This window comes from Chanodichthys erythropterus, chromosome 5, assembly GCF_024489055.1.
Source record: "Chanodichthys erythropterus isolate Z2021 chromosome 5, ASM2448905v1, whole genome shotgun sequence".
In the NCBI taxonomy this organism is placed as follows: Eukaryota; Metazoa; Chordata; class Actinopteri; order Cypriniformes; family Xenocyprididae; genus Chanodichthys; species Chanodichthys erythropterus.
In genome coordinates this window covers 3,038,962-3,055,679 of record NC_090225.1, presented here as the reverse complement: position 1 = coordinate 3,055,679, position 16,718 = coordinate 3,038,962, and the positions used below count along the sequence as shown (strand labels likewise).

The 16,718-nt window shown below is 37.1% G+C and overlaps 1 protein-coding gene across 1 annotated transcript in view; it reads left to right on the top strand.

The window, feature by feature from the left end:
* The window catches only part of nid1a (nidogen 1a), a 36,502-nt gene that overhangs the window by 14,611 nt on the left and 5,173 nt on the right, over positions 1 to 16,718 (top strand). The window contains exons 9-16 of the mRNA XM_067385664.1: positions 1,689 to 1,826; positions 2,282 to 2,410; positions 4,109 to 4,252; positions 4,682 to 4,801; positions 7,396 to 7,620; positions 9,710 to 9,876; positions 13,043 to 13,169; positions 13,908 to 14,079. Coding sequence (XP_067241765.1) covers positions 1,689 to 1,826; positions 2,282 to 2,410; positions 4,109 to 4,252; positions 4,682 to 4,801; positions 7,396 to 7,620; positions 9,710 to 9,876; positions 13,043 to 13,169; positions 13,908 to 14,079 — 1,222 coding nt within the window. The remainder of the gene's footprint in view (positions 1 to 1,688; positions 1,827 to 2,281; positions 2,411 to 4,108; positions 4,253 to 4,681; positions 4,802 to 7,395; positions 7,621 to 9,709; positions 9,877 to 13,042; positions 13,170 to 13,907; positions 14,080 to 16,718) is intronic.

Genomic DNA, 16,718 nt, shown 5'->3' with positions numbered 1-16,718 from the left:
TTGTTTCGAATCAGTGGTTCGGAGCGTGCATCAAACTGCTAAAGTCACATGATTTCAGTAAACAAGGCTTCGTTATAAGTGTTTCGAAATTTCAATGGATCCCCACTGGGGGGGTGTGACTTTGATACACGCTCCGAACATGAACTGTTTTAAATATGTCTTCAGTAGATTTCTGGGCATTTAAAGTGTAAATTATCTTGCTGTCAATGGAGGCCTCACTGAGCCATCGGATTTCATCAAAAATATCTTAATTTGTGTTATTAAGATGAAGGAAGGTCTTATGGGTGTAGATAATAATAATTGACAGAATTGTAATTTTTGGGTGAACTAACCTTTGAACGTTTTGGGTTAATCAACTTTTTGTTGAAATATCATTTGTGTTCTGAAGATGAACGAAAGTCTTATAGGAACAATGTGAGGCTGAGTAATTAATGACATAATTTTCATTTCTGGGTGAACTAACCCTAAGGGCCCTGTTTAAACGATCTAAGCTCATGGTCTGAAGCTCATGGCGCAGGTGCTCTTAGGGTGTGTCTGAATCCACTTTTGCTAGTTTAACAATGGAAAAAATGGTCGACGCGCCACGCGCACGATCCAAAAGGGTTGTACCTAGTCTTTTAATCTTTTAGTCATGGGTGTGTTTTTGGTGTAACGTGCAATAAACCAATCAGAGTCTCATCTCCCATTCCCTTTAAAAGCCAGGTGCACATGGTGGAATTTGCAAGCGGAAAAACTGAACGTATGGTTACCATAGCAACCACCCTGGATACCATAGCAACCGCCCAGAACACCTTAGCAACCGCCTAGCAACACCTTAGCAACCACCCCAAATACCTTAGCAAATGCCTAGCAACACCCTAGCAACCACCCCTGTTACCATAGCAACCGCTTAGCAACCGCCCAGAACACCCTAGCAACCGCCTAGCAACACCGTAGTGACCACCCCAAGTACCTTAGCAACTGCCTAGCAAACCGCATAGCAACCACCCAGAACAACCTAGCAACCACCTAGCAACACCATAGCAACCACCCCAAGTACCTTAGCAACCGTCTAGCAACCACACAGAACACCCTAGCAACTGCCTAGCAACACCTTAGCAACTACCCCAAGTACCTTAGCAACCGCCTAGAATCTGCCTAGCAACCACACAGAACACCCTAGCAACTGCCTAGCAACACCTTAACAACTACCCCAAGTACCTTAGCAACCGCCTAGCATCTGCTTAGCAACCACACAGAACACCCTAGCAACTGCCTATCAAAACACTAGAGACAACCACCCCAAATACCTTAGCAACTGCCTGGCAACCGAGGGGCGAGTATTGCCACTGCAAACACCATTCACATTTTCTTCAGGAAATGTACAATTCTTCTCCAGAGAGGAATCCTTTTATTTTTAATATTTGACATGTTTGTGTCCCTGTGTGTAACAAAAATACTGCGCCATTGACTTAGACCAGGTTTTTCAGTTGTTGTCAGTTGCCTCAAAATAGCAACACGCCAACAGTGCACCTTTAAATAGAATTTGCTATTTAAACAACGTGGCACAGGATGTGAAAATAATAACTACATCAAGCTGAAACTAGCAAAAAAAAAATCACACATTGCACTGGGTGTATGATAGGGCCCTTTAAGTTTAATGTGTTTACATAATCTGTGGAAATAACAATTGATTTTTAAATCCACAGGTGGACAGACGGAAGAAAACGCCTGCTTCACCGGCAGACACGGCTGCGATACTAATGCCGTCTGCCGACCCGGACAAGGAAACCAGTTCACATGCGAATGTGCCGCAGGCTTTACTGGAGACGGACGTGCCTGCTATGGTACAGTGCTCTGGGATAGTCTGAGATTTTACCATAATTAAATCTATCCTATAAATTAAAACCATTTCCTATTTAATTTCCCTCCTAAAATGGCCACTAATCCTCATCCTTCCGTAGGGAAATCGATTTTCTACATTAAAGTACAACTCGGCTTCCTAAAGGGGGTCGTTTCTAGATAAATCTTCTAATGAGATGTCAAAATTGTCTCAGTGTCCACATAAATATTTCCCCAGACCTCTAAGGATGTGACCCATCCCTTGATGCCTAAAGGAAATTACACAAAAACGGGAGAGATGTTATCTTAAAAAGCTGCAATTATGAGAACCGATGGTATCATTGTTAGTGATCCATGGGAATGTGACCCATAAGGAAGTCTTTTTGTTTTAGCATTAAATCAGTTGTAGAAAACCTCTCTAAAGTTCAGTTTGTTTAGTCTGCTTTCCTGTTCTCATTAGACATCGATGAATGCAGGGAAACCCCTCAGATCTGTGGGCCAAACGCCGTCTGCAACAACCAGCCGGGAACGTTTCGCTGCGAGTGTCAGGACGGCTTCCAGTTCGCTAGTGACGGACAGACATGTGTTGGTACGTGAGTCAGTACATGTTTATGTCTGTCTGTGTTCATCATCATTGTTTGTTGATAAAATCCCCTTCTGTTTAGTCAGTTTGCGTCATAAAATATCCACGTTGCAAAAAAGTAATGGATTAAATATAATCTAAAGAAACCATAAGACTTGATTTTCATGAGAAAAATTAAATTGCTTTTGTTTTTCCAAGACAAGATTGACATTAAATGGAAAGCGAATGGAGATTTAAGTCAAAGTCTCTAACTTATGATGTTTTTGAGAAGAAAAAGACCCCAGGAGAAATTCCCTATAGAGGATGTCGCTCAACTGAAGCTCATTATTTCTCATTATTTATGAGTTAATTGACATCTTTAAACATTCAAAATTTAAAATACTTTATTGGCATGATTGTGTTTGCATGAAGCATTTCACAGAACAAGTAATAACGTGAAAAAAAAAAAATATATATATAATAATAACAATAAAAATTGTTTAAATAAGGTGCTAAGTAATGAATAAAATATGCTGCTCAATATTTTTGTGTAAACCATTTTTTTCAGGATTCATTGTTAAATAGACCTCAAACTTGCAAAAACGAATGCATTAAATTGATCAAAAGTGAGAGTAAAGATTTCAAATAAATGCTGTTCTTTTGAACTTTCTATTCATTAAATAATCCTGAAATAAAAATATATCACAGTTTCCACAAAAAATGTGAAGCTGTACAACTGTTTTCAACATTGATAATAATCAGAAATGTTTCTTGAGCAGCAAATCATCATATTAGAATGATTTCTGAAGGATCATGTGACACTGAAGACTGGAGTAATGATGCTGAAAATTCAGCTTTGATCACAGAAATAAATTACACTTTACTATATATTCACATAGAAAACAGTTATTTTAAATTATAATAATATTTCACAATTTTACTGTTTTTACTGTATTTTTGATCAAATAAATGCAGCCTTGGTGAGCAGAAAAGACTTCAAAAACATAAAAAAACGTACAGACTCCAGATGTTTGAACGGTAGTGTTTATATATATATATATATATATATATATATATATATATATATATATATATATATATATATATATATATATATATATATATATATATATATATATTAGTGCTGTCAAATGATTAATAATGATTAATCACATCCAAAAAAAAAAAAAGTTTGTGTTTACATAATATATGTGTGTGTACTGTGTATATTTATTATGTATTTATAAATACACAAATATACATGTATTTATTTAAGAAATATTTACATGTATACAATATAATTTATTTTTGTTAAATATATTATGTAATCGCAATTAATCGTGTGACAGCACTAATATATATATATAAAAAATTTAAATGGATGTCATTGATGTTAAAATGAATGTGAACAGCAGCTCAGATCCTTTGATGAGAAATGTTTGGTTTAGGACTGAGATCTGTGATGATTACAGACTTTGAGTCACAGTTTGAGACACTGTTGAAATCTCTAAAGGAGATACATGTGAGATTACTGGGGTCTTTTTTCTAAAACATCTAAGACACAGTAGACTTCAGAAAAAGTATCAGTTTGCTCTCTATTTAATCTCATTGCTGTCTAGGAGTATTTGTTTTGACTCCTGTTTTAAAATGTGTCTAATAAGTGACTGAACTAGATTATAACTGCACTGGTTTTTATTTAATCCGTTCTCTTGTGTTAATCTTTAGAAGTGTACCGTCCTGTGGACCCGTGCCGCACCGACACTCATGACTGTGACGTCCCTGAACGCGCCCGCTGCAGCTACACCGGCGGCTCTTCCTACATCTGCTCCTGCTTACCGGGATTCATGGGAGATGGACGAAGATGCCAGGGTGAGTTACTACTTCTCTGTTCCAGCTGTCACTACCTCTCTATACCAGACACACTTTCATTTATAAGACAAGAAGAGCCGTGGGATGAGATGCGTTAGAAATTAGTCCCACACACAAGAGTGATTTAAAGACAAAAACCAGACAAATGTCTTGAAATACAACATCTGAACAATGTTTTGAGGTGTGGTAACCATAATAAAAGCAGAATAATTGACTCGCCTTCACGTTGTGGCTGCATCACTACCTCAGGTGTGCACTATTTTCTAATAATTCAGTGGCCTGTCGTCAATTATTCCTTAATTGTTCGGGTCTGTTCACAAAGAATCCATTTTTCCATTCCAATGCACTAATGTTTCCAATGTTTTTCTAAGTAAATATGCATGCAATTATTTTCTTTTTCTCTGTCAAAATAAGCCATCTTTCTTTCAGACATAGACGAGTGTCAGGTGAGCCAGTGTCATGAGAATGCCGTCTGCTTCAACACACCTGGATCTTTCACCTGTCAGTGTAACCCTGGTTTCTATGGTGACGGATTCCGCTGCTCTACAGGTAGATTTTTAGTCTTTTGGTTTATATCACATGGGAGTCTAATTCTTTCAAAATGCTCTTCTTTCTTCTCATTTACTCAGACCAACAGCTCTCACATTGAACTGCTTTGCTAGTTTTCCATATTCCTGTTAAATACCACTAAAGCCAAAGTATTCAATACTGGCATATTTTGAGAAAATCCATTAGGTTTTTGGACAGTGTGGCTTGTACATCATTGCTTAAGCATCCGACTTTGAGCAGCATCGCAAAGTTTCAATGTCTCAAGCAAATAGGAAGCAGCTCATTCTGCTGTTACTTAGAGCTCTTTTCAAAGCACAAACCTTATCAGTCGTTCTAATGACAGACGACCCTCAACTCTTTAAATATTACAACATGACCTGACATCTTGACCTCTGCGTTAGAGGTTTAACCCTACTGTCATGAATATCATCTCAACAGCTGCATGCCTGCTGGGAACTGGACAGCTGCTTTGGTTTCTCAGAGTTTTAAGACCCCGTGAAATCAATATAGTTGAGTTTTGTGACGTTTAGTCCATGTTTCTGAGCAGGAAGGTCATCTATGTACTCGTGTAGTCATAAATAAACTTATATCACAAATATACACTACCGTTCAAAGGTTTGGGTCTCTTCTGCTCACCAAGGCTGCATTTATTTGATCAAAAATGGAGTAAAAAATTTGAAATATTATTACAATGTAAAATAGCTGATTTTTATGTGAATATATGTTAAAATATAATTTATATGCTGTGATCAAAGCTGAATTTTTAGCATCATTACTCCACGTGATCCTTCAGAAATCATTCTATTTGCTGCTCAAGAAAATTTCTGATTATTATCAATGTTTAACAGCTGCTTCTGATTTTTGTGGAAACCTTGATAGATCTTATTTCAGCATTCTTTGATAAATAGAAAGTTCAAAAGAGCAACATTTATTTGAAGTAGACATATTTTGTAACATTATAAATGTCTTTACTGCCACTTCAATTGAATGCATTCTTGCTGAATATAATAAATAAATCTTTCTGACCCCAAGTTTTGAACGGTAGTGTACATTTAAATTTTACATGCTATTCCTTCTCAGAATAGTATTTAAAACATATTTTTTTACACAATTCTATATACATTTTTTTTGTCCAATAAAATGTTCTCTAAATGAGGTTTGCATTTTTATGCAAAATGTATTTTGTAAAATTTTTTCGTGAGATTTACCTTAATAATCTGTTGAGCATAACCTCATATTCTGTTACCCATATTCATTGCAAGTTCTAAAATAATATTTTTTCATGCTTTAAAAATCTGATCATGATTGTAGTAGTAATGGTATTGATTAGTGTGCAGTTTTGTTGTTGTAACCTGATTTGCTGTTGATGGAAGAGCAGATGGAGGTCTTGAGACTGATGTAATGTTTCATAGCAAATCAGCTGGACTCACACCAGCATAAACTGTTGCAGATTTGAACCCTGGGCTTTAGCATTGATTGATTTTCCCTGGAAATACTGGACATTCTTAGAAAGAGATGAAGATTGCATGATCCTCGATCTGTTTGGCTGGATAACTTTAGCATTGAGGCTCTGCTGGTTGATGTTGCACATACTTTTCACACACCTACCCTGCGTTCCATTCGGAAGGGCTCATCCCTATGCCCTAATCCCTTTAAAGGGTTTACTTTTAGGATTTATGCTGATAGTTAAAAGTCTGGCTCTTTAAAATGTAATAGTTGCATTAATAATATCATGTGTATGTGTTTTAAACTCTGTAAAGACTGACATATGACAAAGCCTGACATAGTCTAACAAAATTAATTTTATGCAATGGAACAGTTTATTTTTAAAAAATCTAAGAAAACAGTTTTAATATGTGTGTTTTTGTTTGGTATCATTTGATACTTCTGGGTTTTATGGCACATATAGTATGATATACAGTACTGAGAATATGGATGAAAAACACCTCGAAATTCAGAGGCCCAAACGGAGTAAAAATATGCAATTTTGTACAGATGCTGATATTTATATGGACAAAAAGTAAGATGAAATTCTGATGCTTGTAATATAAATCAGTGAGATCTTTATAACAATATATATATATATATATATATATATATAGGCAGATATATATCAATATCTGCCAATAATATGTATTAGTAAGATGATATTTAAATGCTTAGATTTATGATCAAAGCTCTGTAGTTTTAAAACATATAATGCAATGCAATGATGATTGAGAGATAAACAAATAAACCTTCAAAAGCCTGAGGATCATATTTGATACTCATGATTTTTCTTATAAATGATGTCTGGATAATCAAGTGAACCGAAGTTGCTTCCATTCAGCTGAAATATTACTAACAATATCAAAGTTACTCTGTTTACTTGATAAAGATTTCACAGCAGAAAGATACACGAATCACGAGCTGAAGGAAGACATTTGTACAATTATACTAGAAGACCTTTACTTATTAAAAAAGTCTAAACTATTAATCAGACGACAGGAGTGTAGTAAACTTTATCAGCAAAGTTTTGATCATATTGATAATTTTAGAGGTCTTAGAAATTTACAGTAGGCTTTATAGGGTTAAGTGTGTGTGCATTTGTTCAGAACAAGAGAAGACACGCTGCGAGCTGCACAGGGAGAGCGTCCTCGGCTCCGGGTCTGAGCCCCGTGGTCCTCGTCCTGTGCCTGGTCAGTATGTGCCGACCTGTGATGACAATGGCGAGTACGAACCCATGCAGTGTCACGCCAGCATTCGCCAGTGCTGGTGCGTCGACCGCAATGGACAGGAGATCTCTGGCACCCGATTGGGACCCGGACGCTTTCCTGAATGTGAGTCCTCCTCATGCTTTACTCATAAAGACCAAAACCTAGTGAGCTGCCTTGCTGTCTACACAGTCACCTGCCTTATAAGGCAGCAGCCTAACTGAAAATGACTAAATAAATAAATAAGACACACATGTTGGGTTATATAAATCATTCCAGAGTTATTATAGTTAAAGGGGACCTATAATGCCCGTATCACAAGATGTAATATAAGTCTCTGGTGTCTCCAGAAAGTTCCTGTGAAGTTTCAGCTCAAAATCCCCCACAGATCATTTATTATAGCTTGTCAAATTTGCCCATATTTGGGTGTGAGCGAAAACACGCCGTTTTTTGTGTGTGTCCCTTTAAATGCAAATGAGCTGCTGCTCCCGCCCCCTTTCCAGAAGAGGGCGGAGCTTTAACAGCTCAACAACAACAAAGCTGGAGAATCTCACGCAGCCAAAATGAGGAAAGTGTTCAGCCTTACATTGTTCAAACCGGAGTCGACACTGATGGAGAGACTCAGGAAGAAGTTACAACTTTTAGACGTTTCTGAATGGTTAGTGGATAAATTGATGTAGTTGCTGTGGAGTTGATTCAACTCATCCACTAGCATGTGCCGTCATGTTCATCTTTTGTGTTGAATTGACCCTCGTTTGTGAAGCAGTCCGGCGTAAAATGACGCTGTTAATAAAATCTATAACAGTGTCTCAATGATAATAAAACAACACTGAATCATACTTAATTATAAGTATATGTGAGTGGATGTTTGTTGCAGTGCATTCTGGGAATTCTGCCTACCTTGGTGCCAGGATGCCCTAAAACAGCTGTTTTCAACCTCTTTGACTCCAAGGCCCCCTATTGGCAAAGAAAATATTTAATGGTCTCTCAATATATTTCTAGTGTAATAACAAAGCTGCTCATTTTCAACTTTATTACTGTATTTACAGAAACTAGCAGTGGCAATATTTTAAAATAATGAAACAAAATAATTATAATTCATTAAAGGGCACCTTTTTATGCCTTTCTTTGCAGAATGGCCACCTACTGGCTGCTTTGGCTATCGAGAAGATGCTGTTTTTGTCATTATGTTCATTATTTTCATTGTATGGACTTTCAAAAATAGAGTTAACATACATATAATACTCTTGACAGAAACCTGATTATGGTAAAGAGCATTACATTTCTGACACACGCCATAAGTGATTGACCAATCAGAGCAGACTGGGCCAGTTGACCAATCAGAGCAGACTGGGCTTCTGGGAAAGGCAGATTTTAAAGGGATAGTACATTCATCGATCATAAAACATACTCCACATGGCTCCGGGGGGTTAATAAAGGCCTTCTGAAGCGAATCGATGCGTTTGTGTAAGAAAAATATAATTATTTCAAACTTTATGAAGTAAAATAACGAGCTTCTGGCACAACCATATGCATTCGACTTACATCTAAAAAGCGTTAGCGTCCACTATGTAGTGCACAATGCCATGACGTAATACGATATGTCCTACGTTATAACACGTAGTACGTCATGTCGTTGTGTAATGTATTCTAGCAGACCCAAAAATAAAATTATGAACATGTAAATGAGCATAAGATGGACACTTTAAAATATCTACATTTTATAATTCCAAAAGTTAAAAAAAAAAAAAAATTTAAACCAATGAATTTATATTACTTTTCTTGTCATTTGTAATTACAGTTTTTTTTAATGTTTTTTACTCACAAATAGCAATTTCTAAAAATATTATTAAACTATTATTATACAGCTTGACAATATAAAGGATAATAAAATTAATGAAATATAAAAACCATGACTTCCTAAGATTGTATGGTTTATAAATTGCACTTAAAATTCCCTTACACCTAAATTTTTTCAGCTTACACCTTTTTTTTAAAAACTGTTTGTTTGTCATTTTAAATCATTTTAAGCCATCTTGTGGCCCCCTTGGAAGTGTGTTGAGATTGAGAACCTCTGGGAAAATACCTTCATAGGCAGCTCATTAGGTTTTGGAACTAACCCACTGTTTTTATTGACGCATTGACAATTTTTGGTACTTATAAGTGGTGAATTTCCACAGTCATATGAATTCATTTAAATTCATCTGTTTCTCAGGTCCTGGTCATGAAGTGCCCGGCCCGAGACCAACACCCAACCCTAACATTAATCCTTTGCCTCCTGGCAGTCACGTCCTCTTCACCCAGAGCGGGAAAATTGAGTATATTCCTCTGGAAGGTCACGACCTGAAGAAGAATGAGGCCAAGACTGTACTGCACCTCCCGGTAAAGCTTTAACCCGGCGTGTCTGTTAGTGTATTGACAGTTTAAACTAGTGATGGGAGAAACAAAGCTTTTCGAGTCAGTTGCTTCGCAAAATAATCGAATAATTTCGAAGTGTTCAAAACGCTGGTGAAGCCTGCTGGCCAAAACATGCATAAAAACAACTTTTGCAATGTTTTATTGAAAGTGCAATCTATTTAATGCAATTTACAAATCTCCTAATGCCATGTATTTAATTAAATATGTGTTATTTTATTAATTTGTAGGGTTTTTTTCATGGAGAGCTTGGTTAATCAGGCCAACTCTTTTATTTTATTATACGTATGTTCATAAAAATCTCTACACATTCATAAAACTGATCCAAGATCAGGTAAAAACCATATAGACACTGGTTCATGGGCTCACAGAGATCATTGCAAAACATTTTGAAACAGTTATGACATAATAAAGCCTTGTTTACTGAAATCATGTGACTTTGGCAGTTTGATACAGGCTCCGAATCACTGGTTCAAAACAAATGATTTGCAAGAGTTTTGAAATCGCCCATCACATACTTGAAATGCGGTCTGGTACATTTTGAAATGAGTTGGTGCATCCAGAAGTGCTTGCGTGTTTTAGGCTGAATGCACGTCATTCAAACTGTGTTATGCTGTGCTATCCCTGATTCATTCTGCTGCTTTGAGACTCTGGTATGCGTTAATGCAAAGCCTGTTTAGGGATGTTAGTAACTTCAGAGTGAACGTGTCACTGTGGTTTGCCTTCTGCTGCTCGCAGTTTGTCTCTCTCGGCTAAATTGTTGATAACACGGAGCCAGAGAACTGCTGGGGGGATCGCTGGGGAATTTTAGGATTGCTTAACCTTGTTTTTCTTGGAAATATTCGTATGAGAGAAATTGTGTTTATCAGGGCCATATGCTGCCTGTGCTGATTACATAACCTCATCGGTCTTTAACCGTAAGAATGTGAGGAGAGATTCCAGGAGAAACAGACCGGACTATTTACAAAAGAAAATGATGTTAGCATGCGTGTTTTCTACACACTTGTGACTTGATTAGGAAGTATAAAAATGTAAATTATTACAGTCCAGAAGTTTGGGGTCGGTGAGATTTTTTAAATGTTTTTAATATTTAAAAAAAATGCAATAAAGACAGAAATATTGTGAAATATTTTTACCGTTTAAAACAGCTGTTTTCTATGTGAATATATTGTAAAGTGTAATTTATTCCTGTGATCAAAGCTGAATTCTCAGCATCATTACGCCAGTCTTCAGTGTCACATGATCCTTCAGAAATCATTCTAATATGCTGATTTGCTGCTCAAAAAACATTTCTGATTACTATCAATGTTGAAAACAGTTGTGCTGCTTCATATTTTTGTGGAAACTGTGATGCATTTTATTTTTCAGGATACTTCAATGGATAGAAAGTAAAAAAAACAGCCTTTATTTGAAATAGAAATTTCCGTAACATTATAAATGTCTTTACTGTCACTTTTCGATCAATTATTGCTTCCTAGCTGAATAAATAAATAAATAAACATTTTACTTACCCCAAACTTTTGAACAGTAGTGTATTATTAAAGTATACATTTTAGTTTAAACAATTTGAGAAATCGACCTGTGCTAATGCTAATAATAATTCACACACACAAAAAACTAAAAAAATAAAATTAAAACAAAACCTGATTTCCACAGAATTAAAATGCCCATCATTCATAGTTATGCACGTCACTTGCTTTTTGCACGTTTACTATATGTGACCCTGGACCACAAAAGTCACACGGGTATATTTGTAGCAATAGCCAACAATACATTGTATGGGTCAAAATTACAGATTTTTCTTTTATGCGAAAAATCAGTAAAGATCATGTTCCATGAAGATATTTTGTACATTTCCTACCGTAAATATATCAAAAATATATTTTTGTGAGTGGATATGCATTGCTAAGGACTTTAAAGGTGATTTTCTCAATATTTAGATTTTTTTGCACCCTCAGATTCCATATTTTCAAATAGTTGTATGTCGGCCAAATATTGTCCTAACAAACCACACATCAATGAAAAGCTTATTTATTTAAAAAATTGACCCTTATGACTGGTTTTGTGGTTCAGGGTCACATATATCTTGCTGTTTTGCTGTAACATTCAGCTAGCTGTTTTTAACATATTTTATGATGGTTAATAATATTGAGCACCTTACAGTTCGGATAATATTGGGTCTGTTAGTATATATTACATCATCTTCCCAAAGGTAATCTGTCGGCTATAACAAAGACTTTATAGACGGTGCACTCATTTTTCTTATGAATGGGAGAAAGTGCAATGTGCAATATGGCAGAATAAGTCCCGCCTTTTAAATAAAATAGCCAATCGCTGATTGATAAAGTCATCGTGTTAGTGCAGCTGCTGTTTGAAGCTCCGGTTGCTATTGAAACAGTCAGTGTTTTAAGAAGTGTGCTTAGGACTGCTCATGCGCATTAGCCGGTCTAGACTGAAAAATACACTTTTTAATGCTATTTGAGCATAAGAAACCACATTTATGGGACAGTTCATGTCAGATTTTGTTGCTGATTTGAAATATGTTATTTAATTGTAAGTTCAGCTAGCAGTTTTTGAGATTTCAGGATTCCCCCATTCAAATAGATGGTCTGAAATAGCTGCCTGGAGGCGTTGCAAATATTTCAGACTTTCCTTGAAAGGGACTTTGGCTATGCAGTGCATTATAGGAAATGTCAGCACTCGTGGACAGTGTTTCAAACTGTTCAGACGGTTGTGTAAACATGCACAACCTTAGGGTTTAAATATAAAAGGCTTTATATTTTCATCTATTGACTCCTGAAATGTTCTTTTTAGGGGTCATTGTGTGCAGCACTGTGGGAAATCATAGATCTGAATGAATTTTCATTCCCATCTGCTCTCATTTATTTGCTCACATGTTAACATTTACTGTAATGACTAACATCAGTGAAGCTTATTAAACAAGGGAAAATTCAGCTATGCGTTAGTAACAAATCTGGCCCGACAGTCATTTGACTCATTCACATTCTGATGTTTTGTCTAGACAGCAGTTCACAGACAGACAGATATATGAATGCCTGTGGGTAACAGACATTCATATGTGATCTTAAACTCTTCCATGCATATTTGTGAGATCTTTTTATGGTTTTTGCAGGAGAAATTGGTGATTGGAATTGCTTATGACTGCACAGAGAAGATGGTGTATTGGACAGACATCAGCACACCTGCCATTAGCAAAGCTAATCTACAAGGAGGAGAACCCATCCATCTCATTAAATCAGGTTCATTTAGACTCGTCCTAATTTCTTCTATGGATCACATACTTTTGATTTCATGGGACACTGGTTAAAATCATCTCAAACTAGAGGTGGGCGATATTTCTAAAATATATCACATTTTTTTCAGGTAGGATCACAATCCACGATATTTTTCATGATGGTTTTTAAGTTGTTTTTTTTGCTAGTTACTGAGCAGTACACTGTGGAACTTGTTTCCGCCAGGGAATAAGAAATAAAAAAGGTAATTGTGACATTTTAACCCAAAATTCTGACTTTTTTTTTGCAATTGCAAGTTTGTGTTTAGCAAATAAACTCATAATTACAATATAAAGTCTGAATTGCAGGATATAAACTTGTAATTCTGAGAAAAAAAAATTGTTACTTTTTATTTAAATCTTTTATTCCATGGTAGAAACAAGCGCTCATTAAAAAAAAAAAAAAAAAAACATAAATAAAAAAGATATATATTTAAAAATGTAATATATTTAAAATGTATTCAGAACAGCGTGCAAGTTAAATCTATTGTTCATCTAATGTTTATTTACATTCTGAAACTTTCCCATAATGTTTGCAAAATGATAAAACGGAATGTTCCCTACATATTTGTGCAAATAATAGAATGTGCACTGTAGCACAATACTAACCATCTCAATGTAAAAGCAGGTCGTGGAGACATTTTAATCATTCCCGTCTAATACAGTCATATCACACACCACTATCTCAACCTGACATTTGTTTCAGATCTTGGCAGTCCTGAGGGCATCGCAATTGACCATCTGGGCAGAAACATGTTCTGGACAGACTCCATGAAGGACAGAATTGAAGTTTCCTCTTTAGACGGATCCCAGCGACGTGTCTTGGTTAACACAGACCTGGTTAACCCGAGAGCCATACTCACCGACCCCACCAATGGGTGTGTGACTAATTAGGAGCAACCAGTGGCCAGTTGCATAAATGGCTTAGACTAGTTAGTCTTTAATTTCTTTACTTTAATACTGGTCAACTTACAAAAAAGGTAGATTGTTCTAATTTGAATTAGAAAAGTAAGACTGACTAGTTGGTCAGAATAGTTATTAAGTTATTATTTTATGCAGCTGGCCACAGGGTCTAAAATAACACTTCAGTGTGAGGGACAGAGTGGTTTTGGCAAGTAAAGAAAATGCTACTTTCCTCTCAGATAGAAATGCAACGTAGTACATGTTTAAATCAAATTGTATGAATGATAATCTGACTCGCGATTCAATAATATTCAGTAAAAAAGGCTTTTTACAAAGGTGAGTTAAGGCTGCTCAGTGCCTGCTCAAAATTCTGTGTAAAGACATAATGCTGGATAAAAGCCAGAACAAAATTATGCCTTCTCTGACCAACCTCAGTCCCTAGTGTTAAAGTATACGGTTGAAATTGCTGTGTAAATGCCACCTCAATAAAGTCTGTGTAAAGACACCTTAATGCCAGCTCTGAAGCGCTTCTGTGCCACATTTGTAAATGTCTCAGCGTTAAACAGTGTTAAGACACCTAAATGCCAGCTCTGAAGCGCTTCTGTGCCACATTTGTAAATGTCTCAGCGTTAAACAGTGTTAAGACACCTAAATGCCAGCTCTGAAGCACTTCTGTGCCACATTTGTAAATGTCTCAGCATTAAACAGCGTTAAGACACCTAAATGCCAGCTCAGAAGCGCTTCTGTGCCACATTTGTAAATGTCTCAGCATTAAACAGCGTTAAGACACCTAAATGCCAGCTCAGAAGCGCTTCTGTGCCACATTTGTAAATGTCTCAGCGTTAAACAGCGTTAAGACACCTAAATGCCAGCTCTGAAGCGCTTCTGTGCCACATTTGTAAATGTCTCAGCGTTAAACAGCGTTAAGACACCTAAATGCCAGCTCTGAAGCGCTTCTGTGCCACATTTGTAAATGTCTCAGCATTAAACAGCGTTAAGACACCTAAATGCCAGCTCTGAAGCGCTTCTGTGCCACATTTGTAAATGTCTCAGCATTAAACAGCGTTAAGACACCTAAATGCCAGCTCTGAAGCGCTTCTGTGCCACATTTGTAAATGTCTCAGCGTTAAACAGCGTTAAGACACCTAAATGCCAGCTCTGAAGCGCTTCTGTGCCACATTTGTAAATGTCTCAGCATTAAACAGCGTTAAGACACCTAAATGCCAGCTCTGAAGCGCTTCTGTGCCACATTTGTAAATGTCTCAGCATTAAACAGCGTTAAGACACCTAAATGCCAGCTCTGAAGCGCTTCTGTGCCACATTTGTAAATGTCTCAGCATTAAACAGCGTTAAGACACCTAAATGCCAGCTCTGAAGCGCTTCTGTGCCACATTTGTAAATGTCTCAGCATTAAACAGCGTTAAGACACCTAAATGCCAGCTCTGAAGCGCTTCTGTGCCACATTTGTAAATGTCTCAGCATTAAACAGCGTTAAGACACCTAAATGCCAGCTCTGAAGCGCTTCTGTGCCACATTTGTAAATGTCTCAGCATTAAACAGCGTTAAGACACCTAAATGCCAGCTCAGAAGCGCTTCTGTGCCACATTTGTAAATGTCTCAGCATTAAACAGCGTTAAGACACCTAAATGCCAGCTCTGAAGCGCTTCTGTGCCACATTTGTAAATGTCTCAGCGTTAAACAGCGTTAAGACACCTAAATGCCAGCTCTGAAGCGCTTCTGTGCCACATTTGTAAATGTCTCAGCATTAAACAGCGTTAAGACACCTAAATGCCAGCTCTGAAGCGCTTCTGTGCCACATTTGTAAATGTCTCAGCATTAAACAGCGTTAAGACACCTAAATGCCAGCTCTGAAGCGCTTCTGTGCCACATTTGTAAATGTCTCAGCATTAAACAGCGTTAAGACACCTAAATGCCAGCTCTGAAGCGCTTCTGTGCCACATTTGTAAATGTCTCAGCATTAAACAGCGTTAAGACACCTAAATGCCAGCTCTGAAGCGCTTCTGTGCCACATTTGTAAATGTCTCAGCATTAAACAGCGTTAAGACACCTAAATGCCAGCTCTGAAGCGCTTCTGTGCCACATTTGTAAATGTCTCAGCGTTAAACAGCGTTAAGACACCTAAATGCCAGCTCTGAAGCGCTTCTGTGCCACATTTGTAAATGTCTCAGCGTTAAACAGCGTTAAGACACCTAAATGCCAGCTCTGAAGCGCTTTTGTGCCACATTTGTAAATGCCTCAGCGTTAAACAGTGTTAAGACACCTAAATGCCAGCTCTGAAGCGCTTCTGTGCCACATTTGTAAATGTCTCAGCGTTAAACAGTGTTAAGACACCTAAATGCCAGCTCTGAAGCGCTTCTGTGCCACATTTGTAAATGCCTCAGCGTTAAACAGTGTTAAGACACCTAAATGCCAGCTCTGAAGCGCTTCTGTGCCACATTTGTAAATGTCTCAGCATTAAACAGCGTTAAGACACCTAAATGCCAGCTCTGAAGCGCTTCTGTGCCACATTTGTAAATGTCTCAGCATTAAACAGTGTGTTAAGACACCTAAATGCCAGCTCTGAAGCGCTTCTGTGCCACATTTGTAAATGTCT